At 38.7% G+C, this 25,213-nt stretch overlaps 1 protein-coding gene across 3 annotated transcripts in view; it reads left to right on the top strand.

Moving 5' to 3' along the window:
* The window catches only part of CDKAL1 (CDK5 regulatory subunit associated protein 1 like 1), a 333,166-nt gene that overhangs the window by 293,302 nt on the left and 14,651 nt on the right, over positions 1-25,213 (top strand). For all 3 annotated transcript variants that reach the window (XM_058174902.1, XM_058174904.1, XM_058174903.1), the window contains exons 14-15: positions 5,471-5,554; positions 8,709-8,873. In XM_058174902.1, coding sequence (XP_058030885.1) covers positions 5,471-5,554; positions 8,709-8,873 — 249 coding nt within the window. The remainder of the gene's footprint in view (positions 1-5,470; positions 5,555-8,708; positions 8,874-25,213) is intronic.

Here is a 25,213-nt window from a genome sequence, read left to right as displayed (position 1 = left end):
ATAGATTGATTCTATTCATTCTCTTATAAATGTGTATTTTTGTTACATTGACAGAGATATCTACCAGGTGGCCAACCTTTTAGGTGGTTTTAGGTTGTTTGACCCTCAGGTAGACTCTTAGTTTTCTCCTTCTTAAGCATGCTTGCCTTGTGTATCAAAACAAAAGAGCTGCCTTTTGTGCAATAGCCCAAGCCGAATGGCTAGGCTACTCTTAACCCATTTTTGTTTCCTTACTAATCATCTTCATAATTAATTCAATTTATATGCCTCAGGCTCCCAATAATTCTGAGTAGTTTACAGTTATTATTTAAAAAAAAACAGGGGCCAATACAACAAACATGAGAATAGCACAAGGCAAAGCAAAAACAATGGCAAAGGGGAGCAGAAAGGGAAAAGGGGAGCAGCAGCCCATCTCTCCAAAGGCCTGGGAGGAGAGCCAGGTCTTTAAGGCTCTTTGAAATGCCTGGGATTTCTGAAGTAATGCTCTTGGCTTCCATTTTGTTTCCTAGTGAAAGCCCTGAAGGAGGCCTGACCAGTCAGATTTCCTTGGATACTAGACTGAAGAGGGAAAGGAATTAAATTTGGTGAAGGCACATTTCCAACTCCTGCTTAGAATGCAGATTCAAATATACTTTTTAAATAAACATTAGTAGGATATTGTAAATGTATACTTTTAAAAGTGGTAAAGGAGGCTTCCCCGTAACCATATTCAATTATTCTTAGTGAAAAGGAGAGGAGAATGCTTTGCTTTGACCATATCTCCATCCTTGTTCTTCTTTCCCCTCCTTCTAATTCTACAGGAAAGAGCAAGAGTATCTCTGTGCGTATGTCTCTGGGTTTATGTGTGAGAGAGAAAATGCTGGGTATAAGAACCCTTTCATATTGTACTTTGTAAAAAAAATCAGAGATCAGGAAATCAGGAAAACATAACAAATGAAGCACATGATTATAAGTCAGATAAAGATACAGATAGCGGGTAATAAATTATTTTCTTGTCCTGCCTTTATAGTTTGATGGAACGGCATCATATGGCAAGATACTATTGTAAGGAAGAAATCAATTAAACAAAACTGAATTTTAAAAGAATGCAATTGAGGCCCATTTGTCATTTTTAGGTCACCGCTGACATCTCTGAATATAATTTTCATATGAGCTGCATTTCAAGGCATGTCTGTGCTTGAAGAAGCAACATTTTCACAGCGGGAGACCAGATCAAAATGAAGCAGTCAGATGCAGGTGCACAGTACTAAGAAATGGGCGATTTACCCTGAAGCAGGATTGCTGGGCTGAGAAAGCAGCAGCTCTCCCCACAGATTGGACAGGCTCTCTGATACGGAGCCTAGTGCCAGAAACAGTCATGGGGGGCCTAAATAATTGTTCTTTCGCTTGTATTTAATGAGATGCATTGCCCAGTGCTCAACAACAGAGGTATTCCTTTTGTCATGCTAACAAGATGCTATTCAAGCCCTGCTTCCTTTGATTTCTGTTTAATCCTTCCTGCTTCTCAAGGCTCCAGCCAGGCAGTGAAAGAGTTGAAAAGATGGAGGTTTGCACTGTGTGCATCTGTTGCTTAGATCAATTCTATTTGGCTAAATGAAAGAGAGGAAACAAGAGTTTCCGTGAGCAGCATTACAAATGCCACATACATTGTACACATAGGGGCAATATGCAAAGTTAGAATCATCAACAACTCTAAGTCTCCGAAGTGTAATCATGGAGAGCCAGTTTGGTGCAGTGATTGAAGGTCTGGACTGGAAACCACAAGTCCACAAATTTTAGTCCTCCCTTAAGCCCGAGATCCATTTGGATAATTTGGATTTGTCGCTCTCTCTTGGCCCAACCCATCTCACAAGATTGTTGTTGTGAGGAAATAGGAAGAGGAAGCGTTATGTAGGCTGCTTTCAGTTGTATAAAATAAAGATGAATTAGAAATATAAAAATAATAGTTGTTTCATTGTTGTTGCTATACCGGGTGATTCAAGGATCTGAACAAATTCAAAAGATATTTATTCTGCAATATACAATTAGGTTTGGGGAGAGGCAGGCTTAAGAGTAATGTATACTCAAAATGGCAGCTTGGAGGCGACTATGAGCCAATAACCTACTATGCAAGACTGTTATTCTGAGGAAAATCTGAAGGAGGGAGTGCAATATATATTAGAACTCTGCAGTACTTCAGATCTTCTTCTGAAGAGCTATTTCAGAGAGGATCATCTGCCAGCAGTTCTTTGAAATACAGTGGTACCTCGGTGCTCCACTGCTTCAAAACTTGTCAAATTTGGTACGTGATGCATTTTCACATGAAAATGTTATCCCAGTACTCATTGTTCGTTTGATATTCGATGTGCTGTGATAGGAAAAGAGGGGCGGCCGAGGTAAATGGACAGGAAGTCACTCATGCTGGGAAGGTGCTGCAAAAGGGAGAGGGGGAGAGCCACAGAGGGTGGACAGGAAATCAACCATGCTGGGAAGGTTGCTGACATAAAAAAAGGACAGACAGGAAATCCTTAAACTTACACACTGCCCCATACAGCACTTTCTGGGCAGTTTATAATGTAAGCATATTGCCCCTAACAATCTAGGTCCTCATTTTACTGACCTCAGAAGGATGGAAGTCTGAGTCAACCTAGAGCCAGTCAAAATCAAACTCCTGGCTGTGGGCAGAGTTCGCCTGTAATACTACATAATAGCCACTGCACCATCAGGGCTCCTATATTAAATATCTTGGCGAAATTAGTAATAATCAGTGTTTGGGGCAGGTATTTATAATTACAGTTTATAGATTAGATACTGCAGAGACACTGCATTGCAATAATTATATTTTAGCTTTCCTGGTTAAAGCCATATCCACAATGATATCTCCTTGTTGCAGAACAATCCAGTGCTTGTTTTCCCTGGATGACAGTGAAAGGCTGTTAATAATTTAATATATCTACTGACTCCATGATTTTCATCTTTTAATTTTGATTCAGATAGTAAGTAATATGTGGTTGTGGGTTTTTTTTCAATTATTGTTCAGCAGCTGACAGATACATACTTGTGAATAGTTTTAGACTCCAGATAAAAGTGTGAGGTCTAGCAAATGTGGTTGTCAAAATGAGCCAGGAACATTTAAAATACTGCAAGAAAATCTATTCTAGTAATGTCGATACTGGTGGTCTTGATTACTTTTTTCCCCTTTGTGGGCAGTGCTGAGAAACAGTCAAGCGGTCACATCTAAAGGATGGTTGCTGTAGCCCTCTCCTTCCCCCCTCCCTCCTCTTGAAACAGTTGTACAAAGAGCTTACCAAAAAAGAAGACAATATCCAGGTCTTTTAAGATATACTGCATCAATGTTACTACCATGGGAAAGAATATTCCCAAGACTTTGTAAAGCAATTCCTTCTCTCCAGCATAATAATTCTAAGAATTATTAATAGATAGATTTGTAATGGAGGGGTTCTTCTGGCAGTGGAAATTAGTTTTAGTTTTAAAAATGAATTGTATTCAAATTGGTTAGTTGAATTAATTACTGTTAGTTGAAAGAATTACACTCTTTAAGCTAAACTTCTTAAAGCCATGGAGAATACAAAATAACAGAGTTGGAAATGACCTTGGGGGTCTTCTAGTCTAACTCCTGCTTAGGCAGGAAACCCTATTCCATTTCAGATAAATGGTTGTCCAATCTCTTCTTAAAAACTTCCAGTGTTAGAGCATTCACAACTTCTGGAGGCAAGTTTCAGAGGGCAGGACAAGAAACAATAGATGGGAACTAGTCAAGGAGAGAAGCAACCTGGAATTAAGGAGAAAGTTCCTAACAGTGAGGACAACTAACCAGTGGAACAGCTTGCCATTAGAAGTTGTGGGTGCTTCATCACCGGAAGTTTTTAGGAGAGACTGCTTGAGCAGGGAGTGGGCTAGAATATCTCCAAGATCCCTTCCAGCTCTATTCTGATTTATTGTTTGAAATTGTTCCACTGGTTAATTGTTCTAACTGTCAGGAAATTTCTCCTTAGTTCCAGTTTGCTTCTCACCTTGATCAGTTTCTATTCCTTGCTCCTTGTCCTGCCTTCAGGTGTTTTGGAGAATAGGTTGACTCCCTCTTCTTTGTAACAACTCCTGAGCAGGGGTGAAATCTACTTAACCTTCCCTACGGGTTCGGAAGTGTGTGCTCGCGTCACATGCACGAGCGGACCATCTGCGCATGTGCAAACCCTTCTGCACATGCGCAGAGGGTAAAAAACAGGTTACTTCCTGGTTAAAACCAGGAAGTAACGACCAGGCGGGTGGATGGAGCCTCACACTGCTGTCACTAACAGTTCTCCGAAACACCTGCCACCCATCACTACTGGTTCAGCCAAACCGGTCTGAACCGGTAGCTTTTCACCCCTGCTCCTAAGATATCAGAACACTGCTATCTTGTCACCCCAGACCATCTTTTCATTAAACTAGACATACCCAATTCCAGAAACCTTTCTTTATATATTTTAGCCTTCAGTCCCCTAATCATCTTTGTTGCTCTTCTTTGCATACTTTCTAGAGTCTCAACATCTTTTTTACATTGGGGCACCCAACCTGGATACAGCATTCTAAGTATGGTCTTACCAAGGCATTATCAAGTAGCATTAACATTTCACGTGATCTTGATTCTATCCCTCTGTTAATGCAGCCTAGGACTGCATTGGCTTTTTTGGCAGGTGCAGAACACTGCTGGCTCATATTTAAGTGATTGTCCACTGGGACTCCAAGATTCCACTCACAGTTACTACTATTGAACCTATACTATACTTGTGCATTTGGTTTTTCTTGCCTAAATATAGAGCCTTATGTTTATCACTATTGTATTTCATTTTGTTAAATAGTGCCCAATGTTCAAGTCTGTCAAGATCCTTCTGTATATTAAGCCTGTCTTCTGTAGTGTTTCCCATCTATCCCCGCATCCAGATAATTGATGAAGATGTTGAAGAGCACTAGGCCTAAGACAGAGCCTGGGGTACCCCACTGCATAGGTCCCTCCATGTAGATGCAGTTCCATTGAGGACTCTATGTTGAGTGCCGTTGGTCAGCCAGTTACTAATCCATCTGGTGGTTATGTTGTCTAACCCACATTTTTCTATCTTATCAAGTAGTAAGCTGTGGTCTACTGCTTCCTGCCGCTATGGAGGAAGCTGTCATCACCATGTTTTCTCAGGAGCATATGCCAAGATGATTAACTTACAGAGTTAATTGGTTCAGCTTTCCAATACAGCTAGAAGAAACACAGTGTTAGGGGAATAAAAGAGCCATATCAATCTCAGATCACCACGTCCCTTATATGTAGAAGGGAGCCTTAGTCTCTTATCTCCAAACAATAATTAGATGTAATAGGGCTTTTTTTCCTCCAGTGGCTATTAAATTATTTCACATCAACTTGATAATTGCACAAGAAAGGGGTATTTACAATGCCATCTTTTCATTCACTACTGCTTGCATTTTTTTTATTATTTCACAGATTGGGGAGAGACAGAAAGTGCTTGTTACAGAAGAATCCTTTGATTCCAAATTTTATGTTGCTCATAATAAATTCTACGAACAGGTAACATTTTAAAAATAAGAAAAAAAATTGTTCTTTTTGTCATCCTTAACTGTAACTGTCATACAAAGTAATGTTCATGAATTTGATACCTAATTTCCACCAACCCTGTGACTGGAGCTGTTAAATGCATCTGTTTTCTCCAGGTTGCAGAAAATAGATTAATATAAATGATTTTCCTATTAATTTGATTTCCCCTCATTTTGTTCATTAAAAATGACATCTCTCATGTTAAGATATTTCTATTTAAACTATTATTTAGATTCTAAATAATTAGAAACGTGGAATCAACTTCTAATTGGAGAAATAAGCTGCTCAAAAAAATAAAGGGAACACTTAAACAACACAATGTACACTGCTCAAAAAATAAAGGGAACACTTAAAAAACACAATGTACAGTAGTTGAATGTGCTGACAACACAATCACACAAAAATTATCAATGGAAATCAAATTGAGCAATCCATGGAGGTCTCCATTTGGCGTTACACTCAAAATTAAAGTGGAAAACAACACTACAGGCTGATCCAACTTTGATGTAATGTCCTTAAAACAAGTCAAAATGAGGCTCAGTAGTACGTGTGGCCTCCATGTGCCTGTATGACCTCCCTACAACGCCTGGGCACGCTCCTGATGAAGTGGCAGATGTCTCCTGAGGGATCTCCTCCCACACCTGGACTAAAGCATCCCCCAACTCCTGGACAGTCTGTGGTGCAACGTGGTGTTGGTAGATGGAGCGAAACATGATGTCCCAGATGTGCTCAATTGGATTCAGGTCTGGGGAACAGGCCTATAGCATCAATGCCATCGTCTTGCAGGAACTGCTGACACACTCCAGCCACATGAGGTCTAGCATTGTCTTGCATTAGGAGGAACCCAGAGCCAACCACACCAGCATATGGTCTCACAAGGGGTCTGAGGATCTCATCCCGGTACCTAATGGCAGTCAGGCTACCTCTGGCGAGCACATGGAGGGCTGTGCGGCCCCCTAAAGAAATGCCACCCCACACCATTACTGACCCACTGCCAAACCGGTCATGCTGGAGGATGTTGCAGGCAGCAGAATGTTCTCCACGGTGTCTCCAGACCCTGTCATGTCTGTCACATGTGCTCAGTGTGAATCTGCTTTTATCTATGAAGAGCACAGGGCGCCAGTGGCGAAGTTGTCAATCTTGGTGTTATCTGGCAAATGCCAAACGTCCTGCACGGTGTTGGGCTGTAAGCGCTACCCCCACCTGTGGACATCGGGCCCTAATACCACCCTCATGGTGTCTGTTTCTGACTGTTTGAGCAGCCACATGCACATTTGTGCCCCACTGGAGGTCATTTTGCAGGGCTCTGGCAGTGCTCCTCCTGTCCCTCCTTGCACAAAGGCGGAGGTAGTGGTCCTGCTGCTGGGTTGTTGCCCTCCTATGGCCTCCTCCACGTCTCCTGATGTATTGGCCTGTCTCCTGGTAGCACCTCCATGCTCTGGACACTACGCTGACAGACACAGCAAACCCTCTTGCCACAGCTCGCATTGATGTGCCATCCTGGATGAGCTGCACTACCTGAGCCACTTGTGTGGGTTGTAGACTCCGTCTCATGCTACCACTAGAGTGACAGCACCGCCAGCATTCAAAAGCGACCAAACCATCAGCCAGAAAGCATAGGAACTGAGAAGTGGTCTGTGGTCACCACCTGCAGAACCACTCCTTTATTGGGGATGTCTTGCTAACTGCCTATGCTTTCCACCTGTTGTCTATTCCATGTGCGCAACAGCATGTGGAATTGATTGTCAATCAGTGTTGCTACCTAAGTGGACAATTTGATTTCACAGAAGTGTGATTGACTTGGAGTTACATTGTGTTGTTTAAGTGTTCCCTTTATTTTTGTGAGCAGTGTATTTTGTAGTTCACTGTTAGCGATGGCAATATGATGGCAATATCAACAGCACTTAGAGTTATATACCGCTTCATAGTGCTTTACAGCCCTGTCTAAGTGGTTTACAGAGATAGCATATTGCCCCCAACAATCTAGATCCTATTTTTACTCACCTTGGAAAGGATGGAAGGCTGAGTCAAATTTCTGCCGGTGAGAATCCAACTCCAGACTGTGGGCAGAGTTTGCTTGCAATATGAGTTAGCTTGCAGTACTGCATTCTAACCACTGCGCCACCACTGTTCTTAGCAATATATGTTTATAAGAATAGTTTATTGATTCTGTTAACAAATATAGATATATATTGAAAATTATATACATGTTAAAATTCTAAAGCACCATTAATGTTATAATTATCACTTAAAACAACTGGACACAAAACCAGTTTTTTCCCGAATGCCATCACTCTGCTAAACAAATAATTCCCTCAACACTGTCAAACTATTGACTAAATCTGCACTACTATTAATCTTCTCATTGTTCCCATCACCCATCTCCTTCCACTTATGACTGTAACTTTGTTGCTTGTATCCTTACGATTTATACTGTAATTGATTGTTTCCTGATTGCTTAATTGTAGCCTATGACTATCATTAAGTGTTGTATCATTAAATGTTAAATTGGTACCCTATGACTATCATTAAGTGTTGTAAGTGTTGTACCTTGATGAAGGTATCTTTTAGGTACACTGAGAGCATATGCACCAAGACAAATTCCTTATGTGTCCAATCACATAAGGACAAATGGGCTCAGGCTGTAAGAAGCCTGTTATTAAAACACAGCTGCCTGCAATTACTGCAGGTTCTAGTCCCACCAGGTCCAAGGTTGACTCAGCCTTCCATCCTTTATAAGGTAGGTAAAATGAGGACCCAGATTGTTGGGGGGGCAATAAATTGACTTTGTAAATATACAAATAGAATGAGACTATTGCCTTACACACTGTAAGCCGCCCTGAGTCTTTGGAGAAGGGCGGGATATAAATGTAAACAAAACAAAAAAATCACACTTGGCCAATTAAAAAAAAAACTAATTCTATTCTATTCTAAAGTGCTAGAAAGGTTTATATAGAAAAACTTCAAAAATTTCTAATATTGTATAGGTTTCTGTTACGGCAAATGCTATCAAATGTTAAGATACCATATGGCATGTTTTACATTTATCTTTCTTCCTTTTTGAATGTAAGATCATAAGCAGTTTTCAAAGTATTAGGAAAAATAATCAATATATTTTCTTTTAAAGATTCTTGTACCAAAGAACCCTGAATTCATGGGTAAGATGGTAGAAGTGGACATTTTTGAAGCAGGGAAGCATTTTATGAGAGGAAAGCCGGTATCAGAGGCCAGAGTGTTCACTCCATCCATCAGAAGGCCCTTTGCTCGAGGAGAAATTTCTGGTTTAACAGAAGTGAGTAGTACACTTTCTTACCCCTTATACTTAAGTCAAAAGAGGAGCTTTATCATTCTAATTCAGTTGGTACTAGTTATTGTTGTTGTATCTATGTGTGCTTAAATTCTAAAAACAATTAACTAGAATTTTAAAAATATAAGTTTAGTATGTTGGGCTTGGAGAAACAATAGTAATTTCAATCTTATTTCTAAAATATAAGATGGGCATTTTTGAAAAGGCAAATATAAATACCTCTAATGTTTACCCAATATTATTTTATTTTTCTGAACGTAACAGCCATTAGACGTGCTATACATTTCCCGGGTATCAGTAGCTGAGCTTTCTTATTGCCTCAAATGGCTATTTATCTTGTTTTTAGGTTGCTAATAATAATATAGCTCATTCCAGCTCAGTTACAGGCATAATATAAGGGACATGGATTGCAATAGGAATAAAAATAGTGCAGTAGCTTAATGATTATGGCTTGTCACACAGTCAGCCAGATGTTTAGACTGAGTTTGACAGTTTTATCCACCTATCGAGTCCTTATTGTTAATATTATTAAAATCACTTTATAGTATAAACATTGCCATTTTGTTCCAATTTGTCATATTGTCCAAATTGACATCCAGGGTCAATAATAATTTCATAGAGGTTATGCTCAGCCTGTATTATTACTCTCATTCCAAGATTGTCTAGTCTTTGAGCTGTTTTTGGGCCCCTTTTCTGGCTGAAAGGCTGATTTTTTAATTGATTATGTGCCATCAAGCCAGTATTGACTAAATAAACATTCTTCAAGGCATTTTGTAACCAACATGGCCCTTCAATTTTTCCAATAATGCACCCATTGCCTCTGTCCCTCTGTCCCTCTACTTTGATCTTGGTCATCTTCTTCTCTTTCCTTCCATCTTTCTCAGCATTATGAGCATTATCTCAGCATTATCTCAAGGGTTCTAGATCTTTGCATAATATATACAAAATATGATACAGTAATTTGAACCTGTTCATTTTTTATTCAAGCTGGTTTTAGAACCACACATTGCAGCATGCTGGATAGTTGGGAAAGTCAAAGAATATAAAAAAATCATCTTGATTTAGGACTGTAATTTGCATTTGGATGCATGTGAAATTAAGGCTGTTGTACTATAGTTTGAATACTGTATGTCCTTTCTTTGGAATTGGTATGTAGACTGACCTCTCCCATCTGTTGGACATTGTGTTGTTTCCCAGTTTGGCTGGTATGGTTTTGTTAGAATTTACTGATTTTTTATTTCTTGTCATATTTTTTGAAGATACTTCCAACTTGATAATACCCAGAGTGCTGATCTTAATCTTATAGTATTAAAGGGTCTTGTAAACTAGAATGTCTTCTAAGTATCTTGAATGTAGACCTCCTACTGCATAGAATTTCAGTATATTCCTCCTTAATTTGATCTTCTTTGAATCAGATACAGCCTACCAATTGGCATCCTTTAGCGTATCAATTTGAGGTTGGAACATTCTTCTGAATTTGGACTGTTTCTATCTTTACAAATGCTTCTTGCCTCTTCTAATAGCTCTCTAACATTTTTTGTTATGACTCTTCCAGAGTTCTTCATTTTGGGGTGTGTGTTTTTTTGGGTTTGTTTTTTTTTTGACTTTGGCTTCTTTTTTCCTCTTAGCAATTTTTCACTATCTGTTCTGACATCCAATTTCCTTCTTTTGTGTCTTGATCTTTGGCAGTCTCCTTTCACATTCATCCTTAACAACTTATTTGATTTCATTATACAGATCCTCTAGATCCCTATCAATGAGATTTAGGGCAGCGGTCTCCAGCTCCCAGTCTGTGTCTCTATATCGGGGCACATCCCATTGAGAATTGGGCTGGCAAATGATGGCGAGCTCAATAAGCTCAATTTGCACAAGCAGCGGGCACACATGCAAAACTGTTTCCCCTCTCCACCCTACCCCACTGAGTGCCACTGCCAGTCCACAAAACTGGAAAGATTGTGGACCACTGACTTAGGGCTTCAAAGCAATTCCTGATGTTCTCCTTGATATGTTCAAGTTCCAATCATAAAAACTGGTTGATTTTGTTTTTCCAACTCGACTTGGAACCTACACATTAGCAGGTTGTGATGTGTTCCAGTTAATCCTTAGCTGCATTTTGCTGTTAAATTTGAGCTCTTCCACATCTTTATACCAATAATAGTCAATTCGATTTCTGTGTGGCCCATCTGATGATATATATGTATATCAGCATCATTTTAGTAGTTTGAAGAATGTGTTAGTTATGAAGAAGCTATTGACTTGGTAAAAATTCATATGTCATTCTCCTACTTCATTTGCTTTTCCTAGATTGTACAACCCATCTATTTTTAACTTCTTACTATTTCCAACTTTGGAAGCTTTATTCCAAATTGGCATAAGCTGATGGAGTTGAGAATTTTTGTCAGTTATGCTAACTTGCAAACCAGTTTGTAATTTTTCAGAACTACCAGTCAGAAATGTATTTTTAACAGTATCATTTCTCTAAAGATAGACTGGGATCTTTATATAAAAGTACATTAATTGTACTTAAGATTTATCCAGTAATCTCACATGAAATGTTCCATCTGCTAAACAGAGAATAATCAAATTAGGTTTAATAGTGCAACCAAAACTATGGATCTCATCCTCAAATGTCACTTACTAAAACTTATCCAGTGAAATTAGATAGGATAGGAGGAATCTTTGGGTGTTTGTACTGTAATTTATTAATGTAAAGTTGAGAGTTTCTCTCATAAAATATTCAACAAAATTGAATGTTCAGTGGTAACAACTCTGTCTCTTTAGTCCATGGGTGGGCAGTTAATTTTCCCCAAGGGGACACATGAGAAATTGTGACTGTTGTGGAGGGCCAAACCAATAGGCTGAATTTAATTCTGCTCAATATTAATTGTATCACTTTATAAAAAGCAGTAAACTATATGGTTTTGATTAGCTGCTATTGATAAGAATACATGCTATGTCTTGATTTCTAATTTCTAATTGACCTCACACAGGTCAGACAGGGATAGCCTGTCTGGGCTCTATGTGGCCTGGAGGCCATAAAATGCCCAGGTCTGCTCTAGTCTGAGATGTAAAAATAAGGATGATATAATATATGCCACTCATGGATTACTAGCATGATATATAAACCCAGCCATTATTTCCAGAACTACCTGATGATTTAAACCAGAGCTCACTGATTCAAGTCTAGATTTTCTCTTCATGGCTATGGAGTACTTTTATCTTCTCGATCAGACCTGGGTCCCCAGGATAACTGTGATAACTTGAGCTTCCTGGGAATTAGTTCACAGTAAGATCTTTAAGCTTCTTTTCTGGAACTTTCAAAATTTAGGTTTCAGAGGAATCTGTTTCATCTTCAGATGGAGAGTTCTCCAGAAGCACATGAAATAACTCCCCTAATTCTCCTCCCTCAGCTGTTTCTCTCAGTAATAAATAGTTCACAAGCAGTGATAATGTAAAAAAAAAAAACAATCCCAGTGTTCGTAAGTATTGTTCAGAGACAACTCTGACACACAGATACTGTATATATACACACACACACACAATATTTTGACTAGAAGCTATTTAAAGTTAAAAATCTGAAGCCCAGAACACCAAAACAAATTCACCTATATAATTTAGCCCTTGTTTGTCAATGTTATCTCAGCCTGAAAACTTTAGTTTTTTGCACATTAACTTCCAAGGTAGCACGAGTTAATGAATTCTTGCCTTTTATTAAGACTGACTGGCTTTCGGTTAATGTAAGTTAGCAACTTTATTAACTCCAAGCAGGGCCTTATATACATGAGCAAAGTAACTTGTTGCTCATATTATCACATTTAAGAAAACCATCTTTTATTAAAATAAAATTAAAATATTTCAACTTCACTGCATTATCTCGCTATTTTTAGATCATCGTTATTTCTGAACAATTTCTGAACAATTGATATCTATTTGAAATCCATGTAGAAAACTTTAATGCTAGATATCCCACTAGTACTCAATACACCCAGATTATTTTGGTACTGGTAGCTGGATTCTGCAACTATGCTAGGTTAATTCAGAGGAGCATTCCTGTTGACAAATGCATCGAACTATGTGCTGTGTTTGCTTTAATTTAGTCGGCAGTGATGTTGTGATGTGTTCCATATCAAGCTGCAGGTGGCATATAGGTTCTTCTGGGCCTGATTGCTGAACAGGCAGCTGTATCAAGACAAATCAGTGGATTTCCACTGGTTTCATTTAGCAGTAAGTCATTGTATTAGGTTTGTTTGGAAAGTGCTAAGGGGCTGTGATGCTTCTCTTCAGGATCATTAAAAGTAGTCTTGGGAGTATTAAGAGCAGCCTAATGGAGCTGTAGCTCTGTGTTGAATAGCATATGGAGCAACTAATTCTTAATATTGCTCAGGGGGGAAATCCAGCAGGTTCTGACAGGTTCTGGAGAACTGGTAGTAGAAATTTTGAGTAGTTCGGAGAACCAGCAAATACCACCTCTGGCTTGCCCCAGAGCGGGGTGGGAATGGAGATTTTGCAACAGCCTTCCCCTGGAGTGGGGTGGGAATAGAGATTTTGCAGTATCTTTCCCCTGCCGTGCCCACCAAGCAACGCCCACCAAGCCACACCACACCCACTAAGCCACGCCCACAGAACCGGTAGTAAAAAATTTGAATTTCACCACTGATATTGTCCTATAACAGTAAAACCTCTTTGTTAGAGCTTTTCTAAAACCCAGAGCACTTTCTTGATACATGTGGTGGCCAGTGGTTAAGCTCACAGAAAATTCTAAATCCAGTTGAAGGCCAAGAATGTCCAACCATCTGGACTTTAATTAATAATGTCCATGTGTGCAGTAATTGAACAAACAAACTGAGATAAGCATTTTTACATAACTGGGACAAAACAATTCTGGCGGGGGGGAGCTAATAGAAGAAACAGGACAAATGAAGAAGAGAAAGAAAGGGGCAGAACAGATGGATTCAGGAAAACAAAACTAATTAACGCAAAGTTTCTGGGACCATTCAGTATATTAAACTCTGGTTTTCTCTATCAATGTCTCTTGCATAAACCACTTTTGGGTGGATTCACACATCACATTGTTGTAAACCATCAACTACAAATCACTTTACTAGGTGTACACAGTTTATTAAACCGACATCAAACATGATGCATGGAGCTTATTATGGTGTGAATTTAGTCATTAAATCTGTTTCAAGAAAGAACTGTTGTCTAGCCTGCCAAAAGACAAAAAGACTAGCTAGATTAATAGCTTGTAAATCTATTCGCAAAACAATCCTGACAATAAGAGACATCAGTGTTGCTTCCTTTAATGTTGTCACCTGCTCGGACTTTGGAAGCATGCCTTCTCCATAGTGGCCTCTGCCCTATGGAACACAGTTCGTCCTCAAATCAGGCAAGCCCCTAATTCTTCTTGCCTCCTGGAAGGCCTTGAAGAGCTGGCTGTTTCCTCACATGTAGAGCTGGAGCCTAGAAAAATCCAGATGTTGATATATAGAGGAGTGTTTGCTTTGGGGGCCTGGAAGTTTTTTTTAATTGTTGTTGAACTTCTTCTTTGATATAATATTATTATTTTTAAACCATCCAGGGTTATGATATATAATATGGGTGGTCATATAAGTCAGGGGTCCCCAACCCCTGGTCAATGGACTGGCACTGGTCCGCGGTATGCCAGCAACCGGTCCAAACAAACAAGTGAAGCCCCATCCACGGGATGCAGGCAGTATGCAAAACCATGCTCCCTCCAGTCTGTGGGAAAAAAAACTTTTTTCATGGAACCGGTCCCTGATGCCCAAAAGGTTGGGGACCACCGATATAAGTATTTTAAATAGATAGATAGATAGATAGATAGATAGATAGATAGATAGATAGATAGATAGATAGATAGATAGATAGATAGATAGATAAGAGAGAGAGATGATAGATGTCTTTGAGTTCATTAGTTAATTTCCCTTTAGTTATCATTGTAATCCAATGCCAATCACTACTCTGATGTGCCATATTATATGTTGTATGAACTATGAGAAACTACCGTGTTTCCTCCCAAATAAGACCAGGTATTATCTTAATTTTTGCTCCAAAAGATGCATTATGGCTTATTTTCCGGTTAGTTCTTATTTTGGGGGAAATACAGTACTAAATGCCTCCATATGGCTGACGATTTTAACTGGAGTTTATTTTTGGGTTATAATAGGGTTATATTATGAGCATCCTGAAAAATCATGCTAGGACTTATTTTCCGGTTGGGTCTTATTTTCAGGGAAACAGGGTGTAAGACACTAATTGGTAATTCCTTAAAACAATCTTTGTATTCATTGTTGAAATTGAAGCAGTGCAGCCATTGTGTGAAACATATGCTGTTAGTAAACTCATAGCTGGGAGGGACCAGCAGATAATAAATATATTGTGCACTAAAAATGAAAGAAAGGCAGAAATAATTATTAAAAACAACAGGAAAGAAATGGTTTTTGTAAGAGTCTCTGACGCTGAGGTGATCAAAGTACATTGTTCAAGTGTAACGTTGGTATCCCTTAGCTTTTGATAACTTTTTTTCAAATTAATAAGAATATAGAAACCCAACCAATGTTTTTAGGATGCTTGGGCTGGGGATATTGTTCTCCAGACAAGGTGTTTTTATTTTGTGCAGGAAAAAGAGACAGGGCCCAATTTTGGAACTACAGGTGTCCTGGAAGCACTTATGTTGCCTTTTGTGTATTGCCAAATGGATCTATTTTCTACCATGTAGATTTCACTACTTTATATATTTTAGAAATAGTTCTGGGTTGCTATGCTGAAACTGGCAGATATGCACTCTGAGTGGTTACACACATCAATGGCTTGCTGTGTAAAGTAGCCTTATTTAATTTTGATTTTTATGCAATTGCTTGGCTGCCGCTAGATAGTGTGAATGGCTGTAGCCAGTTCGGACACTGCAGCAACTTCTTGTTGTTGCAGGATGTTACAAGGTATGTTATACTTGCTATTTCAAATGTTGTGGACTTCTCAAATTATATTCAGTCGCAACTACCGTATTTAAATCATTATATCTTTTCATCATTAATTACATCTGCAAATTGACTGTTTAAATTTAGCTTGAACTTTAAGTCTATTTTTCATACCAATATAGTATAGTATGAAAACCTGGTTGAATTTTAGCTCAGAGATAAATTAAAGCCTTTTTGCTTCAAACACTCTACTATCATCCCAGTGCCGAAGAAGCCCACCATCAAGGAACTGAATGACTACAGACCACTTGCTCTAACATCTGTAGTTATGAAAACCTTTGAAAGGCTAGTGCTGTCCCACTTGAAAACCATCACGGATCCGCTGTTAGACCCCTTGCAATTTTCATACCGAGTAAATAGATCAATAGATGATGCTGTTAATATGGCTCTGCACTACATCCTACAACATCTTGAATCTCCAAAGACCTACACAAGGGTCCTCTTTGTAGACTTTAGTTCAGCATTCAATACCATCATTCCAGACACTCTTCTAACTAAGCTTAACCAGCTACAGGTACCTGAGCACACTTGTAAGTGGATCACAAGCTTCCTAACAAACAGGAAGCAGCAGGTGAAGCTAAGCAGAATCACATCAGATACCTGTACAATTAGCACAGGGGCCTCCCAAGGCTGTGTGCTCTCCCCACTTCTCTTCTCTCTGTATAAGTGCTCTCTGCTGGTGGCTCAGCAGACTAAGTCTGTCTGTTATTAACACAGCTGCTTGCAATTACTGCAAGTTCAAGTCCTACCAGGCCCAAGTTTGACTCAGCTTTCCATCCTTTATAAGGTAGGTAAAATGAGGATTGTTGGGGGCAATAAAAGTTGACTCTGTATATAATATACAAATGGATGAAGACTATTGCTTAACACAGTGTAAGCCGCTTTGAGTCTTCGGAGAAGGACAGGATATAAATTCAAATAAAAAAAAATACCAATGACTGCATCTCTAACGATCCATCTGTTAAATTACTGAAGTTTATACAACAGTGATCAGTGTCATTCGAGACAATGATGAATCCGTATACAGACGGAAGGTTGAACAACTAGCCTCATGATGTGACAGGAACAATCTGGAACTGAACACACTCAAAACCATAGCAATGGTGGTAGACTTTAGGAGAAACCCTTCCATACTTCCACCTCTTACAATACCAGACAACACAGTATCAACAGCAGAGACCTTCAAATTTCTAGGTTCTACCATATCGCAAGATCTAAAATGAACAGCTAACATTAAAAAGTCATCAAAAAAGGACAATGAAGAATGTTCTTTCTGCGCCAACTTAGAAAGCTCAAATTGCCCAAGGAGCTGCTGATCCAGTTCTACAGAGGAATTATTGAGTCCGTCATCTGCACCTCTATAACTGGCTGGTTTAGTTCTGCAACCCAACAAGACAGACACAGACTTCAGCAGATAATTAGAACTACAGAAAAAACAATTGCTACCAACCTGCCTTCCACTGAGGACCTGTATACTGCACAAGTCAAAAAGAAAATATTTACAGATCACTCACATCCTGGACATAAATTGTTTCAACTCCTACCCTCAAAACGACGCTATAGAGCACTGCACACCAGAACAACAAGACACAAGAACAGTTTTTTCCCAAAGGCCATCACTCTGCTAAACAAATAATTCCCTCAACACTGTCAAACTATTGACTAAATCTGCACTACTATTAATCTTCTCATCGTTCCCATCACCCATCTCCTTCCACTTATGACTGTATGACTGTAACTTTGTTGCTTGTATCCTTACGATTTATATTGACATTGATTGTTGCCTGATTGCTTATTTGTACCCTATGACTATCATTAAGTGTTGTACCTTATGATTCTTGATGAACGTATCTTTTCTTTTATGTACACTGAAAGCATATGCACCAAGACAAATTCCTTGTGTGTCCAATCACACTTGGCCAATAAAAAATTCTATTCTATTCTATTCTATTCTAAAGCTAACTGTTTTCATCATCTAACCAAGCTTTTAGAGTAAAGTATATTTATGAAGGATGGGGGTGGCATAATTCCTAGGTGCTTGGCTGTCATTGTTGTTAATGTTATTGTACCAGTGGCAGAAAGAAAAGAAAGAGTAAATTGGTACAGTAGTAAAAGAGTACAAAAAAATCTTGTACTTCCACAAGTTGAGTAATTTTTTTTTAGAATAGAAAGATTATTGGCATAGAAGGGGGAAAGGTTTTTAATCCAGTGCAGTGTTGTGTATCCTAATTAGGATACACAATGTTGTGTTTCCTAATTATGAAAAGGTTAGTCTGGGTGATACATCAACACAATAATATTTTGAATAACTAATAATTAGAGAAAAACTCTAGGGCAGGGGTGTCAAACTCAAGGCCTGGGGGCCAGATCCGGCCCGTGAGGTACTTAGATCTGGCCCGCGGCACTGCCCTGGAAACAACGAAGGACTGGCCTGTGGTATTTGCGGCCCTCCTGAGCTTCATTTTTGCTGGCAGAGTCCATGGCAGCCGAAAACTGAGCTCAGGAGCCCAGTTTTGCTGGCAGAATAGTCGACCACCACAGGCATCACCCCGACACGAATGATGTTGAGCTGGTCACACCCATCCTGGCCATACCCATCCCGGCCCCCGGAGGTCAAACACAACCCTGATGTGCCTCAATGAAATAGAGTTTGACAACCCTGCTCTAGAGGTATAGATGCTTTAAATAGTTGTCTTATATAATCATATGACCACGTTATGTAGCTGCGACAGCTGGTGGTTTGTTATGCTTTTTAAATATGACATGTCCTTCAAGTGTGCTATGCCTAGAGAATATCTTTGTTTAGTTTTTAAAAATATGTTCCATAGTTATTCAGTTAAAAGGGGCTGCTACCATCAAAGACCATGCTGTAAAGCTATTTTGAAAGACTCTGGCTGAATCATCAGAGAAGAATGCTGCTGTCTGACATGATTTCATGAGAAATCTCAGCTGTGTATAAAAATAGCAATTGTAGCTTAAAGTTTTTATATGTTCATCTTGAGTCATAATCTTAGATTCCTTAGTATGCCTGAAATATTTTTACACTTGAAATAACTAAATCTCTGGAATTAATTTTTTTCTCGGTTTGCTTAGCATAACTCACTCCAGATGTATTTTACCCTTTGGATGAACTAATTCTGCTTGCTTGTTCATCTACCATTAACATCTACCATTAAGCTATTTTCCATAGCTTAATCCCTAGATTCTCCATTAGAATTGGCATTTGTTACCATTAGAATAACAACAGCAATAAAAGATAAAATCAATCTCCAATTACAGAATGTTATTTTTGATGTATGGGATGCTGATAGAATTATATCCTAGAGAGAACAAAGTTACAAAAACTAGTATAGCAAAAAACAGCAACACCCTTTGCTGGTTCATGAGGAAAAACATTTAATCCACGATTTAGTAACATTTGTTTTAGGCCCAACCAAAAATGACATAAAATAATATGCATGATTCAGGCTTTTCAGAAATTCAAGACATACAAAAGCAGGAACACTAATCTCAATGTTTGAGGCATAGATTTACCAATGCCATGTTACCTTAAATAAGTCATTCCCTATTTTACTCTTTGTACAATGTGTACAAACTGAGATAAACAGCCAGAAAGTTTAGTTTAATTCAAGAAAACTTCTTGGAAAGAGTTGGGCTGTAATAATTTTTGAACTTTGTTGTGAGGACAGTCAATGTATATATGAACTATGATTTGTGGCTTACCAAAGGTTTATCCAACTAGGTGCCTTCCAGTTTTGATGGGACTATAACTCCCAGACAGAGCAATCATAAGATCTATTAAAAATAAAATTATAAGTAGGAAATATCCTTTGGATCAACTTCAGCGCTTATTGACTTTGTGGAACATCTGTGTAGTTTTCTAGGCAGAAATATGAAAGTACTTTCCCTGTGCTTCCAAGGTTCTGGTGTTTTGTTTTATTTTCAGACTTGTCTACTATCCTTGGATTTTCTTATGGTTTCCCATCCAAGTACTAATTACGTCTAAACCTACTTCCCTTTTCAAAATCAGCTAAGCAAGGATCTAATTAAAAACCAGACAAATGTCAGAATTAGTCTAGCTAAAGGGTAGATATGAACACTCTGGCATATAACTTCTCAAAATTAGAAGGGTTATATGAACTATGGTTTATTGAAACAAAAAATCCAATTAAAAATAATAAGTTAAATAAACCCTAACCTTCCATAAATTCACATCTATTCTTTTGAGCGGTAACTAGATTTTAAATAGACCAATTATAAAATGTTTATTAGGGCTTTCCCTTTTCATCTCATAATTTTTTGGCTTCAAGAAGTTTGACTTAGCTCCCAGTGGAGCAGTCATTCAGAAATATTTTATAGTAATCAATTTATAATCATCTATTCCATGCCATTGAAGCTTTCAAATTGTATATGTCCTATGGTGGGATTCAACCAGTGTAACAACCGGTTCCTTGAGCGCACGCTTTGCTCCCCGCACGTGCAGTGCATTTGACAAACTTACCTTCTACTGCAGCCCCGGTGAGTAAAACAGCTGAGGCGTGGCAATCCGCGCTGCCACACTGATCAGCTGGGCTTCAAACAAAGGAAATATAGGTCGGTATAGCGCAGGAGCCGGCGGGCGGGCCCAGCTGATCGTCCGAGCGAACTGGTTCATTGTCAGCTGATCGTCGGAGCTACAGATTTGCCGGAATCGATCCGAACCAGCTGAATCCCACCCTGTATGTGTCTAAGATACTGATATTGCCACTGCAAAAATTCAGAATACCTAAAATAATTCCTGAGTTTTATCTCAGTAGTGAAAAGCTACGTCCATATTCTAAATTTTACAAGCAGTGATGATAGTTTGACCCTTAAATTTTTGTTTACTATTTCCTGCTGAGCACTTAGTTTATATTACCTAATACAATTTTAAATTTGTGGACATTTTTGAGAGAAATAAAAGCTACATAAGAACATAGTATTCAAAGCTGACTGATACCCATCAAATCAGTGGCCAATTATAAAATGTTTATAAGGGCTTTCCTTTTTCATCTCATAATTTTTTTGGATCCAAGAAGTTTGATTTAGTTCCCAGTAGGAGTCATTCAGAAATGTTTTATAGTAATCAATTGCATAACAGTCTATTGCATGTCATCGAAGTTTTCATGTTGTATATGTCTAAGATACTGGTATTGCCGGTATAAAGGGAAAAGATTTATATAATCTGAAAAAAAACCAGAATGTAAACATTAGCTGCTTTATCTAAATCAGACCATCTAGCTTTATATTATTTCTAGTATTTCCAGTAGCAGCAAAGCTTCTGAACGGGCACTTTTCCCAGCCATGTATGGAGCATCAGAGATTTAATGCTGACCATTATGTGTGCAGAATTCATGCTCTATCATTAAGCTTACACATCCTTCCCTAATTTGCTAAATTAAATACTTTTTTCAGAACTTCCATCTATTTTTTTTATTGTGAAGTTATCCTGACAGTTTTTAACTGTATGTATGTAGCCACACATTTGAGTGTCATTGGAGTAGCATGAAGTGAAGGCATCTTTTAGTGAGTTCAACTCCAACTGACTTTGTGGACAAGGCTTACAGTTTTCTTGACAGTACAAGAGTGATTTGCCATTGCCTTCTTTTGGAGTGTTTTTCAACTTCCCGGTATGGTTTGAGATTTTCTGGTGGTTTCCAAGAAGGTTAAACTTCTAGCCTTGTATGGCTACCCCACTTAACTTATTGAGCTTCCACTATCATTCTGTTGGGTGAAGCATTTGTAATCCAAGTCTGGTACAAATTGTAAATCAGTACCTGATTTCTGGGAGATTTGCAAACACTTTTTTCAAGACATTTAGACTTTGTCCACTTTTCAATCTAAACTGGACAATAATGCTGTTTGTATTAATTTTAAAAATATTAGAATTCCCCTGAAAGCGATCTCTCCCATGTAGGAAGGCATGTCAAATTCATGGTTCAAGGGCTGTATGCAGCCCAGGAAAGCAGGTAATGTGGCCCCACAAGATTGTAAACCTTTAATGTTGTGATGTGCATTTCTATACATTAACTATATTATATACTGTATATATGGCGCAAGAAGATTCCTCTTCACTCAATGAAGTCCAAGTGAGCCAAAAAGATGGACACGGCTGATGTAGAAGTTCTATATTGGCTACATAAGCAGTGACACTTGAATAACTGAGATCACTATTTAGTGTATAGCATAACAATGAGTTGTCTGATTGCTCATGAAAAGGGAAAAACTATTCTTCACATTTCCTTACTATTTCTTATCATTTTGTGCAAGCAGATTTTAACTTTTAGACTTCCCCGTTCAAAATTATCTCAGTGAAATGTGACCTGCATCCTTGTATCTCAGTTCAGCAACAGCAACACTAGGAATTGGTCTTTCAGAGTGTAACTATTAATCTTCAGCTAGAAATGGCAGTTGAAAAAGGAAGGGGATCAGAGAAGTAGATAATTTTCTCCAAAGATCTCTTCTAGGAACAACATATTGCCCATTCCTTCAGGGCTGTATGTTAAGCATTAAAAAAAATTGTTTATCTTCCTGGAAGATTCTTTCTTACCAGAAGAATTTAACATGCATGTCTGCACATAAACAAAGGGACTGAAAGTTTGGTAAATTTGTAAGCATAGATTAATAGCTCAGAATTCCCTTGGAGTTAGATTCATGCTCCCGTTTCCTCAGAGATCCCTTTAGTATTTCAAACTACTGTGGTGGTGCCTGTGTCTGAGAAAGTAACAGCCAAAAATAACATCTGAAAACATTAACTAGTCAAGGTCAGAAAGTTTTTGTATTCCTTTCTCCTCTGGGTCTGTCTCATATGGTTGTCATTTTCAACTGTCTCTCCTATGTTTTCTTTCTCTGAACTGGCGATAAGGTGGTTTTGGCATTACCAGTTTCTATGAAACTACACAGGGTTTCACAAAAGCAATTACAAAATACAAGAGAGAACCGGCTGTCAGAATTCCTACTAAGCTTGTAAATGCAACAAGAGACTCAGCTCCTAGGAATTATATTGCCTACAGTGGCCGAGATTGTATGTATGTGATACAGGTAGATTGTTTCCAGAGTAAACATTTTAAAAGGATTTAATGTAACTAACCTGAAGAGAAAAAGAGATTCTCTTTTTTCCCCCTTCCAGTCCTAGTGATGCATAAGTATTAAAAAAGCATTCTTGCAAATATAATTATGGCATGCCTCTTGCTGGCTGGCTGTTACATATTGATAAGCTTATATTGCTGGCAGCTCTTCCTGTTCAGCAACTCAAGTTGGAAGAACAGGAGAAATGCTGCTTTTCACATCTGAATTTTTTTCATTTGAATGTTTAGTTAAAAATTATATCTTGCCATAGTATGAAAAAGACAGATTTTTTTTTTTAAAATAGATCTATTATTTATTTGTCAGTTTATTTCTGACATTTATATCCTCCATTTTCTCCAAGGGTACATGGGAAGCCCATTGGGAATCTACTCCAATTCCACTTCCATAGCAACAACGTTAGATAGGTTGGACTGAGAGGGTGACTGGCCCAGAAGCACCCAGTGTTGTGGTCCGCCAGCAACCTACGGAGCTGGCAACAGAGTCGGACAGCCATGAGGCTGAGGTGGGGCCAAGGCCATCGGGAAGTGAGGTGTGGACTCCAGAGCCCCCAAAGACTGATAGTAGTGAGGCACGCATGAGAAGAGCTGCCAGAAGGCAAGAGCAGCTCAAGCAAAGAGGACGACTCGGGAGTAGAGCCAAGAGATGATTGGCCTCTCCCATAAGGCTTAAAACAGACCAGCAACAGCGTTTGGGCTTTGCTGGAAAACAACATTGGTAGCTTCGTCTTCTTGCATTTATTTTTTGTATTGGTGACTTCTGAACATTTGCCAAGAAAGGCCTTTGCCAGTTTGCCTAATTGGACCAAGGTTTGCGATAGGACTGAGGAATTTGTGTTAGGAGGTATTTGCTTTAATTTAGTTGAACTACGCTGGGAATGAAGTAATTCTCAGCTGTTCGAATAAAGTTTGTTTGTTTTTTCACTGACTGAGTTTCCTACTACCTACTTGGGCCTGGGTCACAACACCCAGTGATTTTCCATGGCTAGGGATGGCCATGGGTTTCCTGGATCTCCCCAGTACTAATCAAACATCTTAACCACTATGGTTTGCGCAAATCCCAAACTCATATCCAGGTTTTAGAGTGAAAGTCCCAAACCAATACAAAGGTTTGTGTATGTTTGCTATTGAAATACAGGTGGTCTTGGTTTAATTAGCATTCATTCCACAACCATTCAGGTTGTGATGTTGCTAAATGAGTAGCTACAACCAGTGTTCAAAGTCCTGGCTCTTGCAGCACCTCTCTGGTCCTGAGATTGTGATCTCAGCACTTAGCAAACAACCATATTTCTGACTGTTGCAGCATCTTGAGGTCATGTGATCACATTTTGCAACTTTCCCTGCCAGCTTCCTACAAACAAAATCAATGGGAAAGCCAGCAGGAAATCAGAAGTTGTGTTCATGTAAATTCCTTACCCCCTTGGTCCTCACTTAACTATAGTAACTGGGGGCTGTCCAACTATCATCACTGCATGACTTGGTCACATGACATCATTCTTTACAACTGCATTGCATGGGTCAGATACAACATTGTTGGTGAATATGAACTAAACTATTCCTATATTTTTTTTCAAAATAGAAATCTGAAGTTGTCTGTGCCCTTCTTGATGGCCTCCCATAGATATTTGTTGACTGCCATGGATTGATAGGGATATTATTATGTATTTAACATGTATAATGCACCCAACATTTTTAAAGTGTCTTCGGAGAAGGGCGGGATATAAATGTAAATTAAAAAAAAAATAAAGTGCTCCCTGCAAAACATCAAAATAAATGACAATTGCTCACAAGATGCTCTGAACATAATCAAAAAAGGAAAACAGATAGAGTGGAAACAGGAAGCAAGCACTGGAGCAATAATATTTTCTCCTTCTTAGCAAAGATTGAGACACAGTTCTCTTTTTGCCGTTATAGTGATACCTCACTTTCACTACTGAGGAGAAAAAGTATCTGTTAAATCTGACACAAATGTAAAAATGTCAATTTCAGAATTACTGAAAGGATGTAAACTGAGGAAAATAAGTAAATTATGCCAAATTATGTCTAGGCAAACATCAGATTTGTCCGGTTTTTTTTTAATTTATTAATTATTAATTTAATTATTTTCATAAATAACTCAATGTGGCGAATAGACCTCATACTCCTTCCTCTTCCTATTTTCACCATCACAACCACCCTGTGACTGGCCCAAGGTCACCCAGCAGGCATTAATGCTTGCCATTTCCAA

Source organism: Ahaetulla prasina, chromosome 3, assembly GCF_028640845.1.
Source record: "Ahaetulla prasina isolate Xishuangbanna chromosome 3, ASM2864084v1, whole genome shotgun sequence".
Taxonomy (NCBI): domain Eukaryota; kingdom Metazoa; phylum Chordata; class Lepidosauria; order Squamata; family Colubridae; genus Ahaetulla; species Ahaetulla prasina.
This window is presented reverse-complemented; position numbering and strand designations above follow the sequence as displayed.